The sequence below is a fragment of the Gymnoscopelus braueri genome (assembly GCF_963280865.1).
Source record: "Gymnoscopelus braueri genome assembly, chromosome: 4".
In the NCBI taxonomy this organism is placed as follows: domain Eukaryota; kingdom Metazoa; phylum Chordata; class Actinopteri; order Myctophiformes; family Myctophidae; genus Gymnoscopelus; species Gymnoscopelus braueri.
In genome coordinates, this window is record NC_137605.1 from 44,623,737 (window position 1) to 44,645,647 (window position 21,911).

The 21,911-nt window shown below is 39.3% G+C and overlaps 1 protein-coding gene across 1 annotated transcript in view; it reads left to right on the forward strand.

Annotated features, from left to right (window-relative positions):
* The first annotated feature begins 2,249 nt into the window (after positions 1 to 2,249).
* Positions 2,250 to 21,911, forward strand: part of znf236 (zinc finger protein 236) — a 137,778-nt gene continuing 118,116 nt past the window's right edge. Inside the window, exons 1-5 of the mRNA XM_080427403.1 lie at positions 2,250 to 2,408; positions 3,942 to 4,120; positions 5,273 to 5,403; positions 11,320 to 11,492; positions 20,022 to 20,144. Coding sequence (XP_080283529.1) covers positions 2,388 to 2,408; positions 3,942 to 4,120; positions 5,273 to 5,403; positions 11,320 to 11,492; positions 20,022 to 20,144 — 627 coding nt within the window. The 5' untranslated portion in view covers positions 2,250 to 2,387. The remainder of the gene's footprint in view (positions 2,409 to 3,941; positions 4,121 to 5,272; positions 5,404 to 11,319; positions 11,493 to 20,021; positions 20,145 to 21,911) is intronic.

A 21,911-nucleotide genomic window follows, 5' to 3' on the forward strand; every position in this document is an offset into this window, starting at 1 on the left:
GTGTGTGTGTGTGTGTGTGTGTCAGGGAGAAAGTAAAACAAAAGCCAGAACACAATAAAAGTATCTAAACAGTCCTGCTTTCAATAAACAAAAAAAAGCATGAGCGCGTGCGCGTGTGTGTTTGTGTGTGTGTGACTGTGTGTGTGTGTGTGTGTGTGTGTGGCCATATATGTTTGTGCACAAGCCTGGCTTGTGGCTCCCTCTAGTGCTGGGTGGGTGGTAAAAACGAGCGCGCATTCTTCAATCGTACTGGTTCTCCAATCATACTGTAACATATACATTCAAAGATGTGCACACATCACCGCGCTATGAGCTTGTATATCTGCTATTTTTGAATAGCCAAAGAAATCATAAAATGACACAGATGCGTTCTCGGTCTTAATGGGTTAAGTTAAATAAATAAACAACGTCAGCACATGTCATCTTGACTTCCGTGTTAAAAACGCAAAATCTGTGCTCCGCCGATTGAATACTTTTATTTAACAGTTTGCAAAGAGCACAGAGGTACAGCCATACAATAGTAATGTATTATTAAGGATAACACAAAAGGTTGAAGGACCCACTCTAACACTGTGTGTGGTCTCTGTACGTGTACAATCCATGTCAAAATGCACCGTTTAGCTTTGCTTTTGAAGCTGTAGTGCTGTATTATTATTTTTTAAAAGCTCTCAGCTTAATGCAGCAGATTTGTGGAAAACAGCAGTGGTGTCAGGTTAACCTTCCCAATCCTAAAATCACACAAAATAAAAGAATAAAAAGTTGCTGTAATACAAGAATAAAGGTCCTTACACACCGGGGGCGATTTTTTCATGCGAATAATACGTTTAAAAAAAAAAACCTTATAAAGTCAATGTAAGCTTCCACGGAGCGAAAAAGCGTCTTTTATTTATTCGGAACAAGTCCGAATTTTGCGTATATTCGTATATTCGCCGGTGTGTAATGACCTTCAAGTTCTGAATAAAGTACTGCATACAAGTTTAAAATGCTGAAAGTAGTAGTATAGGCCAGTAGCCATGATGCATTTGCATGAATGCTTGTGGCCGATCATAAAATTGCATAATTGATTAAGCAAATCTTCATCATTAAACTTGGGGCCATGTGGGTTAGGGTTATACCTTGACCCTTGCAATCAGATTTCATAAAGATTGATTCACATGATCTTTTTTTTTACGTATCTTCGGTTGTTTGGCAGGCAGGCACACAGTCAATCAACTTGACAGTAAAGTTGATTGACTGTGTGCCTGCTTGCCAAACAACCGAAGCATAAACGTTTTTTTTAAATATTTATACGTAAAAAAAACAACAGATTCATCCTCATCATCCTCACGTCCATGAGGATGATGAGACTGTGCCATCCATAGCATACATGGGCAACTGGCGGCCCGGGAACCACATGCGGCCCCCACCTTCACTTAATGCGGCCTGCAGGTTAACTCACCGAGTGCCAGAATTATTTCTGGCTATAATGATATCTTGGGTTCTAAAATAAATAAATAATAATAATAATAATAAAAATAAATATAAATATAAATATATATATATATATAGGGGTGTGCCGATACACTAATTTCACCAAACGATACGATACGATATTTGGCTCACAACTTCGATACGATTTCGATACGATACGATACGCACTTTTTTATTATGAAAATATATGGGGGAGAGAAAATGCAAACAAATTATTCTGTTTTTGCATTATTCAGACGCAAACTAGTAGCTTTTCAGCTACAATAGCCGTTTTGAATCCAAATAGGGCAATAGTGTGACACCTGACCCGAAAAAAAATATGTTGTCACCCTTTTCACCTCGGGGCTGTTTTCAAGCCTGATTATTATTATTGTGGGCACACCCCTATATATATATATATATATTTTTTTTTTTTTCTTTTTAAATTAAATAAAAATGTTAGTTTTCAGGATCCCAATTCAAAAATAGCAAAGAAAAAAGAGGATTCCAATTAAAAAATAGCAGATCTACAAGCTCAGTGCTACGCGTTTTGAGCTTGTAGAGCGGCTATTTTTGCTACTTTTGTGTGACTTAGAATGGCCCGATACTAGTATTTGCAAAGTGGCCCTCTGGAGTGAGTGGAAATATAGTGGCCCTCTCCATCATCAAAGTTGCCCACCCCTGATCTATAGCCTAGAGTGGACATTCTCATGGGAAACACAACATACCTTACTTTACCTTACCTTACTTGGATGTTTCTCAACGCCTTGTCTTACTGTCTCCCCCCTCCACAGCCTCATCGGTGTGACCACTGTCCACAGACGTTCAACAAGGAGTTCAACCTCACCCTCCACAAGTCCACACACACCACCTCTAACCCCACCTGCCCGGTGTGCCATAAGAAGTTCTCCCGCGTGGCCAGCCTTAAAGCACACATCATGCTGCACGAGAAGGAAGAAGTTGGTCAATTTTTTTTTTTTTATCAATAATAATGATAATAAACAGTGGTGGAAATTAACTAAGTACATGTACTCAAGTACTGTACTTAAGTACAATTTTGAGGAATTTGTACTTTACTCGAGTATTTCCAATTTCCAATAGTTTTACTTCTACTCCACTACATCTCAGAGGCAAATATTGCCAAATATTACCTCAATTATTTGAAAACTTTAGTTACTAGTTACTTTGCAGATATAAATAATAACATTATAAAATATACATTAACCACTTTAGCCCTATTTTATACATAGGCTATTTGAAAATGCGACGCGTTGTGAGCTTGTAGATCTGCTATTTTCAAACATTTAGTACTTTTACTTTTGGTACTTTGAGTACATTTTGATACCAATACTTTTGTACTTTTACTCAAGTAACATTTTGAATTCCAGTCTTTAACTTGTAACAGAGTACTTCTACATTGCAGTATTGATACTTTTACTTAAGTAAAACATTTGAGTACTTTTTCCACCACTGATAATAAATGTAGTATATGAGTTGCAGTCACATTTAACCACTTGTTTCAACCTGGTTTCCCTATTTTGGGCTTGTCATTATATGCAAAATGATCTACAAGCTGAACATGCGCGTTGTGAGCTTGTAGATTGGCTATTTTCACTATCCATCATACAGCGAAGTCAAGGACCCCCAAAATTATGTGTATTTTGACACGGACCCCCGTCTCAAACTATTTTGTTCCAGGCACCCCTCAGAAGCAAAGATTTGAGTTACAACTGTTGGCTTAAAAAATATGTACCGGTACATATTCATAGATTTACGCGATTTTTCTAAAATAGCAGATCTACAAGCTGATAGAGCTTGTATATCTGCTATTTTTGAACAGCCAAAGTATACAATAATGGTTAAAATGATTGTGACACTATATTAACTTATTTATCTGCGGACCCCACTTTGAGAACCAATGGCGTATAAGTGGTTAAAAACGTTATTTCAGCCGTATGTCCAAAAAGCACTTCTATGAAATTCTAAGATCTCCCTGAAGTTACATTAGCATCACCTGCTGGGTTCTGTATTCTTCAGTGGTGTAAAGTAACTATGTACAGGTACAATTTACTAGAGTATTTCGAATTGTCTATACTTTTACTTCTACTTCACTACATCTCAGAGGCAAATATTGTACTTTTACTACACTACAATTATTTGAAAACTTTAGTTACTTTGCAGATATAAATAATTACATTATAAAACATACATTACCCACTTCAGCCCTATTTTATACATAGGCTATTTGAAAATAGCAGATCTACAAGCTCGCAACGTGTCGCATTGCGACGCGTTGTGAGCTTGTAGATCGGCTATTTAGTACCTGTACTTTTGGTACTTCAAGTACATTTTGATACCAATACTTTTGTACTTTTACTCAAGTAAATGTTTAATTCCGGACTTTTACTTGTAACAGAGTACTTCAACGTTGCAGTATTGATACTTTTACTTAAGAGTACTTTTTCCACCACCGGTATTCTTCTCTCTCTCAGAATCTGATCTGTGTGGAGTGTGGGGATGAGTTCATCCTTCAGAGTCAGCTCTCTCTCCATCTGGAGGATCACCGCAAAGAGCTGTCGGGCGTCAAAGTGTACACCTGCAAGACCTGCGGCAAGGAGTTCAAGACCTCCGTCCACCTCAAGGACCACATGAAGAGCCATGTCAAGATGAGGTCGGAACACACAAAACACACAGAAATGGGGGGGTTTAGGATAGATTTTTTTTTGCTGAACCGGAATCAAACGAAGTGAAATGGAGAACGAATAAAACGGTCCAAACAGGATTGTGTTTAACCATTTAAATCCTACCTACCGTACTTATAGTCCAGGCTCCCCAGAGCATTGGTTCTCAAAGTGGCGTCCGGGGACCCCCAGGGGTCCTTGAGGGGGGGTTCCAGGGGGTCCCCAGCAAAGTGTGCCAATATAGCATCACAATAATTGTAACCTTTTATACTTTGGCTATTCAAAAATAGCAGATATACAAGCTTGTAGATATGCTATTTTTTTTAAAATCGTGAACATTTGTGCAAACCTTTGAATAATATTCAATAAGCGAACATTAGTAACTCAAATCTTTGCTTCTGGGGGGTCTCTGGAGCAACATATTTTGAGATGGGGGACCACGGCCAAATACATATCATTTTGGGGGTCCTTGGCATGAAAAAGTTTGAGAACCTCTGCCCCAGGCCCAGAGCATTGCCACGACGCTAGGGTTCAAGTAATCTCACGTAGCTAGAATTTTAGAGATCTCCACCTGCTGATAAGTCTGGTGACCTTCTGATTCTGTGTGGGCTAGAGGTGCTTGGTAACAGTTCGTAGTTCAAAACGAAAAAAGGGCAAGAGCAGAGTAAATAGCATGAACCCTGCTGCAACAACAGCAGGGTAAATAGTCATGTAAATAGGGTGCAAAGAAAACAAGTTAGGGCTACAAAGTATGGCAATTAGGTTTAGACAAGCAAACCACACTGTCTATTTAAATGAGATACATAGCATGTGTGAACAAGTAAAGAACATACATTTGCATAGTATACAGTAACTATTATAGCAAGAAATAATACAAAAGAGGAGTGCTAGGGGTGGGTGAGGTAGTGTCTGAAGAGGTGAGTTTTCAGACTGCAGTCCTGCAGTCAGTATTCAGAGGTGACAGCAAAATTATCTTCTGACAAAATCATAATCATCACTGACAAGACTCAAATGGAAAAGAAAGAGGAAAAAAAGCTCTTCCAATTTAAAAACACTTAGGCTGATACTGTGTTGAGTGCATGAGTAGGAAATATGTCTTCTTTTGCATTATGCATTTTGTATGTTCCCTTTTCTGCCCAAAGGTCACTCACCTCTAGTTCCAGAAACTACAAGAAAAACATTGATCGCAGTGGCTTCACCAACAGCTGTCCTCACTGTGGAAAGACTTTCAAAAAACCCAGTCAGCTTGTCAGACACGTACGAATACACACAGGTGAGCAGCAAGGGAGTGTAATAATAATAATCTTGTGTTGTTTTAGTTGTTGATTAGACCCTTTTCCCAGCAGACCTTTTGATGGGTAAACACAGCTGAAGGTAATAACATTAAGTGGTATCATTGCTTACACTTATATTTACCCCAGTAAAAAGGTCTATTGTAATAGTTTTGAAATATGGATGTAAATTGCAAATACAGCTGTGGTTGTCACGATTGTGATTGTTTGATTGATTTTATTCGCTAAATTAAAACGCAATACACAGATATACATGAGTCCCTATTCTGCCAGGACATCCCAATGAAGTCATATGACTTATTTCCATCGCGGTCCTGTAGACTTGGCTGGAAGGCAGGCAGAAATTAGGTGTAGCACGTAAGCTATCCAGAGCACATTATAAAACAAACACATTATTCCAATTTCCACAGATTACATATGATCAAAACTCACTTATGCATTTTACTCTGTCACCAATTTTTCCAAATGTTTCTTAAAGCCGCCCACGGTATTGAAGCTATCTGTTAAGGTTATAAAATATGTTATGAAAGGTGAAAGACCCATTCAGACCTATTTCAAGGTAATATCAATGCCTAAGAAGTCCTTTGGTAGGAATAAATCGGCGGGGGAAAAGTCATTTTCTCCCCTTTGTTGATTTTATATTGCCATTTATTTATTTATATCACATTTTGATACGGTGACCCTGAAGCTCTGAGGGGAATTGCATCTCAGATCTGTTTTAGATGTCCATCTTCATGGCCACTGTGCTGTGCTGTGTGAATGCAGAGCTGAGCGTCGCACACTGAGTCTGTGTTTTTTTGCGTGCATGTTTTTTAATCCGTCATCCGTTATTCACAGAATCCTCGCACACTGGGTCCGATGCGTATTATTCGATTGAAAATGACGTAGAACAAAACGGAGTCATCAAGCAGTGAGGATGATTGCGCGGTCCTCTCACTTGTTGAAAACTGAAAAGTAAAAGGTAAATATTGGGTCCATCCAATCCTGTAATCGCTAAAGAGGAAGGAGAGTTTTTACCTGCTGATCAAGGAGCTGCGGTATTATCTCGATCGATTCAAGGGTTATTTCAGCGTCGAGTTTGACGCTTTGCTACCAATACTGGAGCCACGTTAAAAAGAACACACATACACACACTCACACTCACACTCACACTCACACACACACACACACACTTCACATGTTTTATTGGCACTCCAAATTTTATCATTGCATCGGAAAAGTGCACGCTAGGCAATGAGCCTTTCCTGAGAGATGGAGAGGTTTTAGAATTTGTGTAGTATAGCAAGCCACAATCTCAGCTACATCGCTCAAGAACCTGGCCGGAATGTCATCAAGGCCAGTGACTTTGTCCTCGCTTATGTCTCTAATCAATGTAAGGGTTGCAGTGAGTGTCACTTTAAAAGTAAACTTCCCCTTTTTAATCCTATTGGACCCGAATAACTATTTTTTTCCAAGAGGCTCCCCAAAGTCCCCTACACTGCTACTGTATGGTTGTGAAAATACTCATTAAGACTATCTTCTGCATCTATAGGCTTTATCAAAGGTTAAAGACTCATTCACATTCAGACAATTTTTAAAGTCAATATCAATGCACACAGAAGTCGTTCGATAGGAATAAATCCGAGGAGGAAAAAGTAATTTTCTCCCCTTTGTTGATTTTTATATTGCCACTGTATCACATTTATTCTGATATGGTGACCCAGAAGCTCCGAGGGGAATTGCGTCTAAGATGGGGTTTAGATCTCCATCTGTGCTGTGTGAACGTAGAGTTATAGTAGTGGAAAAGGGCTGTTTTAACCCATTCAATCCGGGAACACATCTGTGTAATTTTTAGATGTCTTTGGCTATTTTTGAATAATAAATCGTGAAAATGTGTGCAAATCTTTGAATATATATATTTTAAAGCGAACATTTGTAACTCAAATCTTTGCTTCATGGGGGTTTCTGGAACAAAACATTTTGAGATGGGGGTCTGCGGCCAAATACATAATCTAAAAATGTTTTCTAAAACAGTACGTTATTGCTATATCAGTGGTGCTCCAACTTTTCCATGTCAAGGACCCCCCATCTCAAAATGTGTTGTTCCAGAGACCCCCTCAGGAGCACAGGTCGGAGTTACAAATGGTCGCTTTAAAACATCAAAGATTTGAACACATTTTCTACGATTTTTCAAAAAATAGCACTCGGTGCCGCACTACGAGCTTGTAGATCTGCTATTTTTGATTAGCCCAAAGAAATCTTAAAATGACACAAGATGCTTTCCCGGTCTGAATGGGTTAAAACATGATGCGCCTGAGCGCTGCCCTGACCCGACGACCCCACTGTTCAGATAACATGGCTGTTAGCTTCCATACTCGAGTTCATTCACATGTTAATTAGTCTGGCTGGCTGGCTGGATGACTAATAATGGTGGATGGAGTTATATGCCCATGTGCTCTGAATCTCAAACAGCCATTAGGGGGAAATGAGGTGATATGGGCCGCAAATACGGGGGCTATGTACGTACGCACTTCTTTGTGTATCTCTCTCCCATCTTTCTCTCCGTCTTCTGACTGTCTCACAGATAAACATGTATACACTTCACTGTTGCTGCTAAGTGAAAACATGTTTTTCACTCTCTCTGAGTCACCCCGATGTGTGTTCATGCACTAATATTCTATTGAAAAAATTGAGCTGCGCTACAATCGCCCATACAGTGTGATTGATTGATTGATTGATTGAATATTTTATTAGGCAAAAAATGTAAACGGCACAATTACATTTATAATGCTTTCTCTAAAAGGTCCGTCCAAAAAAGTCCTTGCGGTCTTGTTTCCATTGGGGTCCTTGGTATTCAATTCATAGACATGTATAGTAGCAACCAAACAGTTCAAATATCAACACAAAAATACAGAAAAAAAATAACACTATAGGCCTATGTACAATCAAAACAAAAAAATGCAGAAAGAAATTAAATAAAAAAGAACACAGTGTGCATGTTCTAATGAGATGCATGGGATTTGTTTGGTTTGAATACTGTCAGATTTCCTCTGATTTGCGGTTTGATTAGGCTGCACTAGCCTTCCTGCTTTCGTGTATAGAGGGGCGGGTTTAAAATCAGCGCGGAGAGAATGCGCCTGATCCCATTGGTTCACCGATCTGTCCGTCAGCCCCCGCCCCGTCAACACCATAGACATATAAAGGTAGACGCCTCCTTCGGCTCTGAAGCGTTCGTATCTCGGGCGCGCTTCCTTGTTCCGCAGGGCTAGCCTATCACTTCCTTCCGCTTCAGCAGGGTGCGTTCGGTAGGCCAATCAGAGGCAGGTGGGGCGGGTCGCGCAGCAACTAGTCAGTTAGACGCGCTGTGATTGGCCAGTAGTCAACGCGATGTGATTGGTCAGTAGTCAAACAGCCCTGCGGAAGAGCCTTGTATTGAGATACCAGTCGCTCCAATGAACTGCAGAGGCCAATGAGGTATCTAGGTTTCTATATCTATGGTCAACACAACCATGGTTGGGGAAATGAAACACTTCCTATAGCGGGTACACCGACGCGCTGGTCTAGGTTTTTATTTTTTAGCAACTAAACAATAAAAGCCTGGAGATCGAGGCTACGGTTTGATTGACATGCCAGGGATTCTGTGCAGAAGCAGAATATACAGCATAGACCCTTTTTCCTCACGGCAGACATTTTGACGTGATGTAGATAGATGGGTAAATGCAGCTGGAGATAATAACCTTTAAAGGTGGGGTAAGTGATATTTTTTGTTAAAGACAAAAAGTTTTTTGTTAAAAGGTTAAAGCACTATATTCTGATAGTAATCATTGCTATAATGTGTTTGTTCAGTAACAGGAGTCTCCCTGTCTCTCTAGCTCTTTAATAAACAGAAAATACAATTTCAAGTGGGTGACAAAATTCCAGCCAATCAGTAGAGAGCACCCATTTATCAGCTTAACATTTATTATGTTGCAATTGTGTCTGCTCATTTCTCTGTGTCATCACTTCCAATTCCACTGCTTTAATCTGTATCCTGCGTGAGTTCTCTATCCCGATTGGATAAAATTGGTATCCCGACCTGAAAATGCATTTTCTGTTTAACTCTCTCAGTGCCAATGAAATAAAAAAATATGTTCTCTAAACTGCCAGCATTTTTTTTTTTTTTAAGTAAAAAAAAAGTGCTTAGGAAGCGAGATACAGCCTTTTTCAGTTATAAGTTAAACAAAGAGTGGATGGAGCTGCAAATCTTCAGATAATGATATCTTGGGTTCAGATTTTTTTTCCCCATTTTTTTTTTGGCACTGAGGGCATTCAGAAAAAACTCCGGATAACTCTGTGCTTGGCACTGAGAGAGTTAATAAAGAAGAGCTGGAGCGACATGGAGACTCCTGTTACTGAACAAACGCTCTATAGCAATGAGTACTATGAGAATATAGAGCTTTTTAACACATATTCTAACTAAAGAATATCACTTACCGTACCTTGAATTCATAGTGTGCTTTGTTTAAAAACGTCTAGCCAATCTACATGCTCACAGAGATTGGTACCTCTGTTATTTTAGATAACTTAAAGGACGACTTCACCCATTTTCAACCTATCTTTGTATAATAGGTCCTCACTAATGCTCATGATAAAACTGTACAATTTTTTTCTACTCAGTCTGTGTCTCAGAGGAGGGCTGTGGACAGTTCAGAAACCCGTCTACCAGTGACATCATCGATGGGGAATCCAAGCTAATAGAAACTGCAGGCTTTGTATTCCTGGAAAGTTGCAATACAATAATAGCAGACACTGTTCTCGCCTTAATAAAAAACAAAATAAAATGTTTTAAATCTTGTTGAAAAAAAAAATCCTGCCTAATGATGATGTCACTGGTAGACAGCTTTCTGGACTGTCCACAGTCCTCCTATGAGACACAGACCAAGTAGGAAAAAATGTTACCATTTTATCATGAGCATTAGTGAAGGCCTATTATATGAAGATAGGTTGAAAATGGGTGAAGTCGTCCTTTAAGTGTATATCAGGCCTGTGGCAGCACAGAGAACTCACAACTCATGTCAATTCATCTGTTTACACTTATCGAAAAATATCTGCACTGAAGGAACATTTTGCTGTTTTGTTTTCAACCTTATCTCCAAATATGGGTCCTCACTAATGTTCACTGACTACAGGACGGTACTATGTCAGTCTACTCGCTCTGTCTCAGAGGCAGGCTGTACCCATTTCAGTCTAATGGAATCTATTGCCTTTCTCTCGCTGGAAATTTTTATAAAGTTTGTCAATCAATTTAAAAAGAAAACTTCAAAATGTAGTTTAAGTCAGAGATTGTATGTAGCCAATGAATGGTCATCGCCAGTGGTGGAAAGTTACTAAGTACATGTACTTAATTACTGTATTTAAGTACAATTTTGAGTTACTTTTTACTTTACTAGAGTATTTTCAATTTGCAATACTTTTACTTCTACTCCACTACATCTCAGAGGCAAATATTGTACTTTTACTCCACTACAATTATTTGAAAACTTTAGTTACCAGTTACTTTGCTGATATAAACTACTATATTATAAAACGTACATTAACCACTTCAGCCCTATTTTATACATAGGCTATTTGAAAATAGCAGATCTACAAGCTCACAGTCACGCGACGCGTTGTGAGCTTGTAGATCTGCTATTTTCAAACATTAGTACTTTTGGTGCCTTTCAGTATATTTTGATGCCAATACTTTTGTACGTTTTACTCAAGTAACATTTTGAACACAGGCCTTTTACTTGTAACAGAGTACTGCTACATTGCAGTATTGATACTTTTACTTAAGCAAAAAATGTCAGTAGCATACTTTTTCCACCTCTGGTCATCACAAGTGTGCGTGTGCGTGTGCATGTGTGTTTATGTGTTTATATCTCTGTCTCCCTTTATAGGCGAGCGGCCCTACAAGTGCAGCCACTGCGGTAAGGCCTTCAACCAGAAGGTGGTGCTGCAGACACACATGGTGAGACACACGGGAGAGAAGCCTCACCTCTGTATGTTCTGCCCCGCCTCCTTCTCCCAGAAGGGCAACCTGCACTCCCACGTCCACAGAGTCCACTCTCAGGTAATAACACACAACATGTCCATGGTGGTGGTCACCCATTATAACTCCCTCTTCCACTTTCTGCTATCTACGCATCTGTGTGTCATTTTAAGATGTCTATTGAAAAATAGCAGATATACAAGCTCATAGCGCGGCACCGAGTGCCGCGCTATGAGCTTGTAGGTCTGCTATTTTTGAGAAAAAAAAGTCGTAAAAATGTGTGCAAATCTTTGAATATGTGTATATATACGTTTTTAACTCAAATCTTTGCTTCTGGGGGTCCCTGGAACTAAATATTTTCAGATGGGGGTCTGCGGCCAAATACATATAATTTAACTCAAATCTTTGCTTCTGGGGGTCCCTGGAACTAAATATTTTCAGATGGGGGTCTGCGGCCAAATACATATAATTTTGGGGGTCCTTGACATGAAAAAGTTTGAGAACCACTGATATATATATAGCAATATACGTTTTTTTCAAAAAAGAACTGTTAGGATTTAGAAGACATATGTATCCCCAGAAGCACAGATTTGAGTTACAAATGTTCGCTTTAAAAAAAGATATATATATATTAAAATATTTGCACACATTTTCACAGCTTTTAAAAAATTGCAGATATACAAGCTCATAGCGCGGCACTCGGTGCCGTGCTATGAGCTTGTAGATCTGCTATTTTTGAATAGACAAAGAAATCAAAAAATGACACAGATGCGTTCCCGGTCTTAATGGGTTAATTAAATATGTCAATAATGTTACAGCTCAAGTGCGTACCGGTATGTCAGTCCATATATTTTAAATAATGTACCGTATACTTGAAATAATATGCCTGTAGAAACAGTTACTCTCTCTGAACTGACTATTATCGTGTATCGCGTGAACTTAACACTTAAAAAAACTCACGACAGCTTGTCACCTTCTCATTCTCCCTCTAGATTCAAGAGGAATTCATTCTCGTCTTGATGAAATAAAACATTGTCATTGCGAGTCGGAGTTAGTTTTGACAAGGTTTTCAATGTGCCACATAGTATCTATGTGAAAAGATTGTCTCTAGAGTTCTATTTCAAAATGTAATTATACTATTTAAGGGATGGGTGCGTGCGTGGGCAAGTTAACTTTTCTCCGTTTGGTTATTGACTATAAATAGCATTTCCCTCATGAGGTGTTTGCACAGCACAGGCATGTAGCAAAACCTCTCAGTGTTGGTCTTATTCCCTTCTTATCTACAAGTGCCCAGTAAAATCCTTAGTTTTAATTTATCAATTTATAACATCTAGACTCTAGAGAGCACAAATTTGTATCCACATGGACCCACCCATCCCATACCGGTCTGTTTGTAAGCTCTAGGAGTTAACCCATTATACCCTTCTACAAAATGTCTTCTAAATCCTAACAAAAAACGTATGTTGCACCGACTTATCAGTGGTGCTGCTCAAACCTTTTCATGTCAAGGACCCCCCAAAATGATATGTATTTGGCCGCGGACCCCCATCTCAAAATGCTTTGTTCTAGGGACCCCCCAGAAGCAAAGATTTGAGTGAAAATGTTCGCTTAAACATATATATTGATTCAAAGATTTGCGTGAATTTTCATTATTTTTCAAAAATAGCAGATCTGCTATTTCTGAATAGCCAAAGTATAAAATATAGACCCTCCAGAAAAACGCGGGCTAAAATCCTTGATTATGCAGGCTAAAATCCTTGATTATGCAGGCTAAAATCCTTGATTATGCAGGCTAAAATCCTAGATTTTGTGATGAAATATGCTGGTCGCTATTCCGCCTTCCCCATGACAGCTGGGGCGCCTGATGGAAGGGAAAGGAACTGGTTGGAATAACGTGTTCCTTCCACGCGCTGCGTCTAACCAGGGAAACTCCCCCCTGTCAGGTGAAAAGAAGATCAGTTGGCTCTCATGCATTGAAGGAGGCATGAGCTCGGCTCTGGGCTCCCTAGGCTGGCGGGGGGAGTGTAGCGCCCAGGATCACTTAGATAATTGGCACCGGGTGAAAAAGGGTTACAAAATCGTGGGATAAAAAAAAAAAATGTAAGCATGAATGACACAGATACTTTCCCGGTCTTAAAGGGTTAAATTAATTCAGGATTTTACAGTGGTAAAATTAGGAGTGCTGTTCCAAAGCCAATGGACAATTTTCTGTTTGGTTTGCTTCCCAATGTAGTGGAAACTAAAAGTCTGTTCTCGCTGTCAACCATCTGGTCTTACTCCTTCAGTTATCCCTCTGTGCCAGTATTGGGCTTGCATATGACCAGTCAGCAATTAAATATTCTGCGATTCAGTGAACTATTGAGGGGTACATCGTATCAGAAGCAAGGACTTTTTGGAATTAATGTTTTATGTTATCCCTCAAAATGTCCTAGCCTGGTAAACCCTCCCTCCGGAAATCTCAATTCTATTTGATTCCTGGAGTGAGTCTGGCATGAACCGCCTCTCTGCAATATTGGCTCTGTATGCCAAACGGCCGCGCCTATCAGCGTCGTCGCTCATTGTTCTCAATGTTCTGTGATTGACAGCTTACGTTGGCCAATCAGGTGGCGAGTTCGAGTGAGCCCAAAACACGAACGGCAGCCATCTTTTTCTTGTGCGGCCAATTCTCCGCTATTTTTTTACTTCAAAAAGCTCTCTAACTTCTATTTTGAGGCACGGAATTTACTTAAAAGATATCGTTTGGATAGAATTTAGTTGTTTAACTTCATATATGTGGTCAATTAATCATGACAAAGCCTATTTAAAAAATAATAATTAGAGAACCGGTAGGGGCGGGCAGTGACACCATTGTACCCGAAAAAGGCAACCCATTTTGGGTATGGCTGTCTCAAAAGTCCCGTCGCGTCACATTAAGACTGGTGAACTGCTGATTGGCTGAAGGGGAAAAATTATCATAGGCTGAAGGGGTTGTCAGTCAACGGTATTACTCCCGCCCAACTCCAGCACAGCCAATATTGCAGACAGGCGGATCAGGCCAGACTCACTCCTGAAATGAAATGGAATTGAGATTTCCGGAGGGAGGGTTTACCAGGCTAAAAATGTCCATGAGGAACAGAGAAATTGGCTTTTGGTATAAACCTTGTAAAAATGCACATGCCCATTTAAATTTGTATTTATTGCGTGACGGATTTTCATTAAATTGTTTCTGCCAGAGTTGACACTTATCTGGACTTAACCCTTTAAGACCGGGAACGCATCTCTGTAATTTTAAGATTTCTTTGGCTATTTTTAAAAAATCGTGAAAATGTGTACAAATATATATTTGTACATATTTTTTTTTAAAGCGATTTTTTTACTCAAATATTTTTATTTCGGGGGGTCCCTGGAACAACATATTTTGAGATGGGGCTACGCGGCCAAATACATATCATTTTGGGGTCCTTGACATGAAAAAAGTTTGAGAACCACTGATTATAGCAACATACGTTTTTTCAAAACATTTAGAAGAATCCCCAGAAGCAAAGATTTGAGTTAAAATGTTAGCTTTAAAAAATATATATATTCAAAAATTTGCACACATTTTCAAGATAAAAAAAAATTGCAGATCTACAAGCTCATAGTAGATCGGCACTCAGTGCCGCGCTATGAGCTTGTATATCTGCTATTTTTGAATAGCCAAAGAAATCTAAAAATGACACACAGATGCGTTCCCGGTCTTAATGGGTTAAGGCAGCACCAAACCTAATTGTAAATCAGCCTCACCTTGGGATAAATACGGTAGGATTCAGGGTTCCGGTTACAGACATGTGTTCACCCACTACTTCTATCCCACTCCATGAATTTATGAGTTTATCATGCTGAGGTATTATAGCCAAGCACTTAAACTAGTCTCTCTGTCAATTTACTCTCGCCTGTCCTTTCTGCACTGATCATTTTGTTTATTCCACCGTCAACATTTTTGGGATGTTATTATTCTGTTTCTTTTCTATCATCATTTCTCTGTCTCTTATTTGTCACTCGCTGATACCAAACCCGTGCTCTCACGCTCTATTAGCATCCTCTCCTATTTACAGGTTCAGTAGAGCGTGACCAGGAAAAGGGAACGATGCAGCTTTGCCCCTTGTTTTGCTCTGTTCCTTTGTGTAGCGGCTATAACACAGCCACCTATTCTAATGCGTCCACTGATTCATCCCAGTCTAGTTCAGGTTTTGGGCTTGTTTCGTTGTCGTAAACAACACACTGGGGTTATTATTTTCTGAGGTCGGTTCCTTTTCAGAGTTGGCATAGAAAAGTTGAAAGGAGAACATGCATTAATCCGTTCAATCCGAGAACGCATCTGTGTCATTTTAAGATTTCTTTGGCTATTCAAAAATAGCAGATATACAAGCTCATAGCGCGCGCGGCACCGAGTGCCACGCTATGAGCTTGTAGATCTGCTATTTTTTGAAAAATCGTGAAAATGTGTGCAAAATGTCTTTGAATATATATTTTTTTAAAGCGAACATTTGTAACTCAAATCTTTGCTTCTGGGGGGTCCCTGGAACAAAATATTTAGCAAATGTTCGCTTAAAATATTTGCACACATTTTCACAATTTAAAAAAAAATTGCAGATCTACAAGCTCATAGCGTGGCACTCGGTGCCGCGCGCGCTATGAGCTTGTATATCTGCTATTTTTGAATAGCCAAAGAAATCTTAAAATGACACAGATGCGTTCCCGGTCTGAATGGGTTAAAAAACCTCCCCGTGGGTGCTGAAGTGCGTGCGTTGGTGGATCGCAAAATGTCCATTTTGTAGAATGTATTCACTAAAGCCTGGTAATGGTGGAGTTGGGTGGGAGTAGCTCTTTGGCTGTGGCCAGTGGCTAACAGCATCGGGGCCGTGGTCTCGTGTATGTGTGGACAGCATTCTGGAGAGGGATCAAAGCGCCTCACGAAGCAAAGGGGTGTCTTCAGTAATGTGTGCTCAGTAATGTGTCACATTGTTTCGAAAGGCTTTCAGCATAAAAGCATACAATCTGTTCTCTTTATAATAATAATAATATCTAAAATTTATATAGCGCTTTTCTGAGTAACCAAAGATGCTTTACATGGGGGGCCATGGGAAAAACAACTTTATTAGTGGGAAAAAAACACTAAAGGCGGTTACACACCGGCAAATATGCGAATATACGCAAAATTCGGACTCGTTCCGAATAATAAAAAAACACTGGTGTGGAAGCTTGCATTGACTTTATAAGGTTTTTAAAAAAAACGTATTATTCGCATGAAAAAAATCGCCCCGGTGTGTAAGGACCTTTAGACTATGGAAAAAATCAAGCTGGGGAAAGCGATATTGAAGAGGTGGGTTTTGAGGGCGGTTTTGAAGGATTGGAGGGTGGGGGCATCTCTGAGAGTAAACCCTTTACACCTCCATTTGTTAGTAGAAAATCAATGTATGCATATAAAAATCTAATATAAATCAATTCTCTTTCAGAATAGGATGCTTTACGTGAATTGAATTTGTCCACATAAAATGGTATGCCAATGCTTATGAAACAAGCCATCTTACTGACTGGCGTTGCTGTGGTACGCCTCGAACCCACCAGCAGATGCACGTCCGCACGCGTGCTTTATTGTGCGCGACTGTTCTCACTAGCAGCTTTTGCAGAGCGCATTTGTCGCTTGCGGAAAGCAGCCGATGTGAACAGTTGTCATCAGCAAGCATTCACATAACTGATTACTTGTCTGTATTGTCTCAATGCCTGTATCAACAGAATATGTCATATTAGACGGGTGGAAGAAACATTTGACCAATCATTTCCCATTCTATCATGGTTGGTAGGACTATTAATTTCTGTACCTTTTTGGCACGTCAAGCTCCGCCTCCCAACGTTCGGTGATGTGTTTTGATGTGTTCACCCTGGACTCGTCTTGGTCCATGTACAGTGTTTAATAACATATGTGCAGAAGATCTGCTATTTTTTTAAAAACTTGACAATTTGTGCAAATCTTTGAATATAATATATTTTTAAAGCAAGTATTTTTACTCAAATCTTTACCCCCAGCTTCTGGGGGTATGTGGAACAAAATATTTTGAGATGAGGGGTCGGGTGGCCAAATACATATCAAGTTTGAGGGTCCTTGAACATGAAAAAAGTTTGAGAGCCACTGATAAAGCAACATAACGTTTTTCAGAAAACCTAGAAAAGCAGATTCATAGAAAACATTTTTAGAATCGGCCTCAGGTCTTAATGGGTTTAACATAGGAGCGGAAGTAAAGCTGCGTCCGTCGTTGCGCTTAGGCGTTGCTGGGTTCGGTGCATTAGTCTGTCCGGAGGAGAGATATTGTGCTTAATGGAAAATGCAATTAAAATGTTACGGTACATACTCTTTCATAACGTGGCCAGTTCCAGCTATTCCTCCAATTTCCCCTCTGCTCAAAAACAATGTTGTTTTTTTTTTCCACAATGTATTCTATTTATTATGGTGGCCGAAAATGGTTTGAAATGAACGAGACAGGAGTGTGGCTGCTGCGGTACTCTGCATGCCAACTATCAGCGATATGTCCTGTTGATTGAATCAGTTTTGAAAAGCCAAACAGCGACGCACAGCCGTTTGAATAATGTATCTAATTTCCACATGTGTTCTTCCAGCCCCTCTCTTCTAGAGTGCCAGGTCTTATGAGTGACTGATTTTATGAATACAATGATGGTCAAATGATATTTTATCCCTTTAAGACCGGGAACGCATCTGTGTGTCATTTGTAGATTTCTTTGGGCGATTCGAAAATAGCAGATCTACAAGCTCATAGCGCGGCACCGAGTGCCGCGCTATGAGCTTGTAGATCTGCTGTTTTTGAAAAATTGTGAAAATGTGTGCAAATCTTTGAATATAGTTTTTTTCTTCAAAAAACTTTTAGGATTTTGAAGACATTTGTAGAATCCCCAGAAGTAAAGATTTGAGTTACAAATGTTCGCTTTAAAAAATATATATTCAAAGATTTGCACAAATTTTCACGATAATCTTTTTTTTTTTTGCTATTTTAGCATTTGCTACTAAATGCATTTTTAGTAGTGCAGTGACACCATTGTACCCGAAAAAGGCAACCCATTTTGGGTATGGCTGTCTCAAAAGTCCCGTCGCGTCACATTAAGACTGGTGAACTGCTGATTGGCTGAAGGGGAAAAATTATCATAGGCTGAAGGGGTTGTCAGTCAACGGTATTACTCCCGCCCAACTCCAGCACAGCCAATATTGCAGACAGGCGGAGCATTTTGCTACTAAATGCTATTTTGGAATATTCAAAGTGTAAAATTATATTTTTTAGCTCAACTCAAAAAGTGACACAGATGCGTTCCAGGTTTTAATGGGTTAAATAGCAAACACCATCATGAAAATGTTCACAGCAGTGTGCTTTTGGAAAGTTGAGCCCTGTAGCAGACTGTACCGTCTGCATATAAATGCAGAGAGGGTATGACAGCGTGTCACCTTCTCGGTCGCCCTCTTAGATTCCAGAGGAATTCGTTCTCGTCTTGATGAAATCGAGCTGTGCGAGTTGGGAGGTCACAATTATTATTATTTCATTTTGCCACATATCTGTGTAAAAATGATTCCATCGAGAGTTCTGCTACAATGTTAATTATACTTTTTGAGGGACGGGTGGGCAAGCTAAAAAATGTGAGCTGAATAAAGGAGAACGTTCAACTTTATACTCCATTACACAACGGTGTGGCTTGCCAACAAGAACAAGAATCTTCAAGCGTCGCCACATGTTCTTAGCTTGAAGATTCTTTTCAACAAGCGACGCTGTCATTCCACACACTACATATTAAGCATAATGCTCTCAGGATCCAGCAGCAATCAGCAAAGATATTGTCGCTGTACAGTCAGTCCAAGCACTTGGTTTAAATATTCATAAAAACCCACTCGCCACTTTCACTCACAGAATCTTTTCAAAAGTAGTGAAAATAGGCGTTCTGCAAGCTCACAAGATCGTCCTATTTTCTCTAGTTTTTCGCGGCACTCATTTACGACAAAGTTGGGAATTAATTTACGGAACAAAAAACAAAACGTTGAAATATGGAGATACAAGATGCATGCCTGACGGCAACAATGACAGCACATTTTTATTTAGTTTTTGTCAGTATTTTGAATAAAATTCTATTTAGTTTTTGTCATATTTGAATCATCTGAAATGTTTTAGGTTTAGTCTAGTTTTAGTCGACTAAATATACGATTTTAGTCAACTAAATGTACAGTTGATTTAGTCGACTAAAATGCATTTTTGGCAGGCCTTGATGGCGTCGTAATGGCTGATTTTACACTTGGTTGCGTGCTGAAAATAGCCGATCTACAAGCTCACAACGCGTCGTTGCGTTGTGAGCTTGTAGATCTGCTATTTTCAGAGCGCAACACCCGAGCGCAGCCAAACATAAAATGACATTTTAGTCTAGTTTTTATTTGTTGACGAAATTGTCAATATATTTGGTCTTAGTTTTTAGTCATCATAGCTTAGTTTTTTATTTAGTTTTCGTCAGTGAAAAAAGGTTGTTGATGAACATTTTTTTTGTCATAGTTTTTAGTCGACAAAATCAATCTTATCTCATCTTTATGTGATGTGCACTTTGCAGGGTAAAGGAGAGCCGCTGTTCCCCTGCATGGACTGCAGCTGTGTGTTCAAGAAGCTGGGCAGCCTCAACGCCCACATCAGCAAGATGCACATCTCCATCATCGAGGAGCCGTCCAGCACGTCGGTGAGAGAACACAGTACAACGCTGCCGCCCCACAAGCACAAATGGGCAGTGGTGTAAAGTAACTGAGTACATTTACTCAATAGGTATTTTTTTTACTTTACTGGAGTATTTCCAATTTTCAATACTTTTACTTCTACTCCACCAAATCTCAGAGACAAATATTGTACTTTTACTCCACTACAATGATTTGAAAACTTTAGTTACTAGTTACAGATATACATTATTATGTTATAAAACACACATTCACCACTTTAGCCCTATTTTATACATGGGCTATTTGAAAATAGCAGATCTACAAGCTCACAAGCTAAGCGTAAAGGGAAAGGGAAAAAAAAAAGTGCAATATTTCAGCTACCTACTTTCTTACACAGATGAGACTAATAGGAAAATCAAATGAGCAAGAGCTAAAACAAATACATTTATCAAATAAACAAGATCCAATAAAACAAGAGCTCGTTACAAATAATTGACAAGTAGTCAAGGCTAAGAGGAAGGGCAGTGAGTTCATTCCACCACTGTTGGGCCAGAACAGAGAAAAGTATACGACGCGTTGTGAGCTTGTAGTTCTGCTATTTTCAGAGCGCAACACCCGAGCGCAACCAAATATAAAATGACTTGTCCTAGTTCTACTGGATCTCTTCTCCACTAGTACCTCCCTAACATTTTTATTTTTGACCAAATTGTCAATATCATTTAGTCTTAGTTTTAGTCATCATAGCTTAGTTTTTATTGAGTTTTCGTCAGTGAAAAAAGGTAGTCGACGCACTTGTTCGTGTACTCATGAAGTACACGAACAAACAATGCTCAAAAACACAACAATACCATAGATAAGAGCAGGTGTTGTAGGTTAGCCATAGCTGATTGGGTAGAGAGGCCGCCTGGGAAACAGAAGGTCATAGGGTTCGATTTCCGGCTCCGGCAATGTGTTGACGTGTCCCAGAGTGAGGCACTTAACTGCTCCCTCCGCCCAAGACTGACCATTTTGGCCAGCAATTACCTGGGTAAAGCAGAACATTGAATTTCCCCTGCAGGATAAAATAGGCCTAATTATTATTGTTAGGTGTGCAGAGCTGCAGAAACAAATGCACTAAAAGTAAACTAAACTAAACTAAACTATGACACATTATTTGCCCTTTAAAGGTGGATATTGCTGTGGAAATGAAAAGCTTTTGGTGAGTTTTCTTTTTGGCCAGAGGTATACTCTAAAGTGGTGGCCTAATGGTAGTAACTCAAAGGTTCCCATGGTTAAGGGGGTTTGAAGGGTCATTAAAGGTGAAGTCTGCAAAAAAAAAGAAAAGTCCAGTACCTAGATGGAGTAAACCTTAGTCCAGCAATCCTTACATATTGAGACGTACACAGACTTTCATCAATGCGATGCAATCTTTAGTTTTTAGTATGAATATAGTATGAGTTATAACTGTGTTTGGTATTATATTGATGAAATGGTAATTACCAAGGCAATCATTATGCCGTTTTCTTTTTTAACCAATATGTTTTTTACAGTATGAACCCATTAAGACATTAATACTTTGGCTATTCAAAAATAGCATATCTACAAACTTACTACGAGCTTGTAGATCTGCTATTTTTGAAAAATCCTGAAAATGTGTTCAAATCTTTGAATATATATATTATTTTAAAGTCAACATTTTTAACTCAAATCTTTGCTTCTGGGGGGTCCCTGGAACAACATATTATGAGATGGGGGTCGGCGGTCAAATACATATCGTTTTAGGGGTCCTTGACATGAAAAAGTTTTTCAGAATA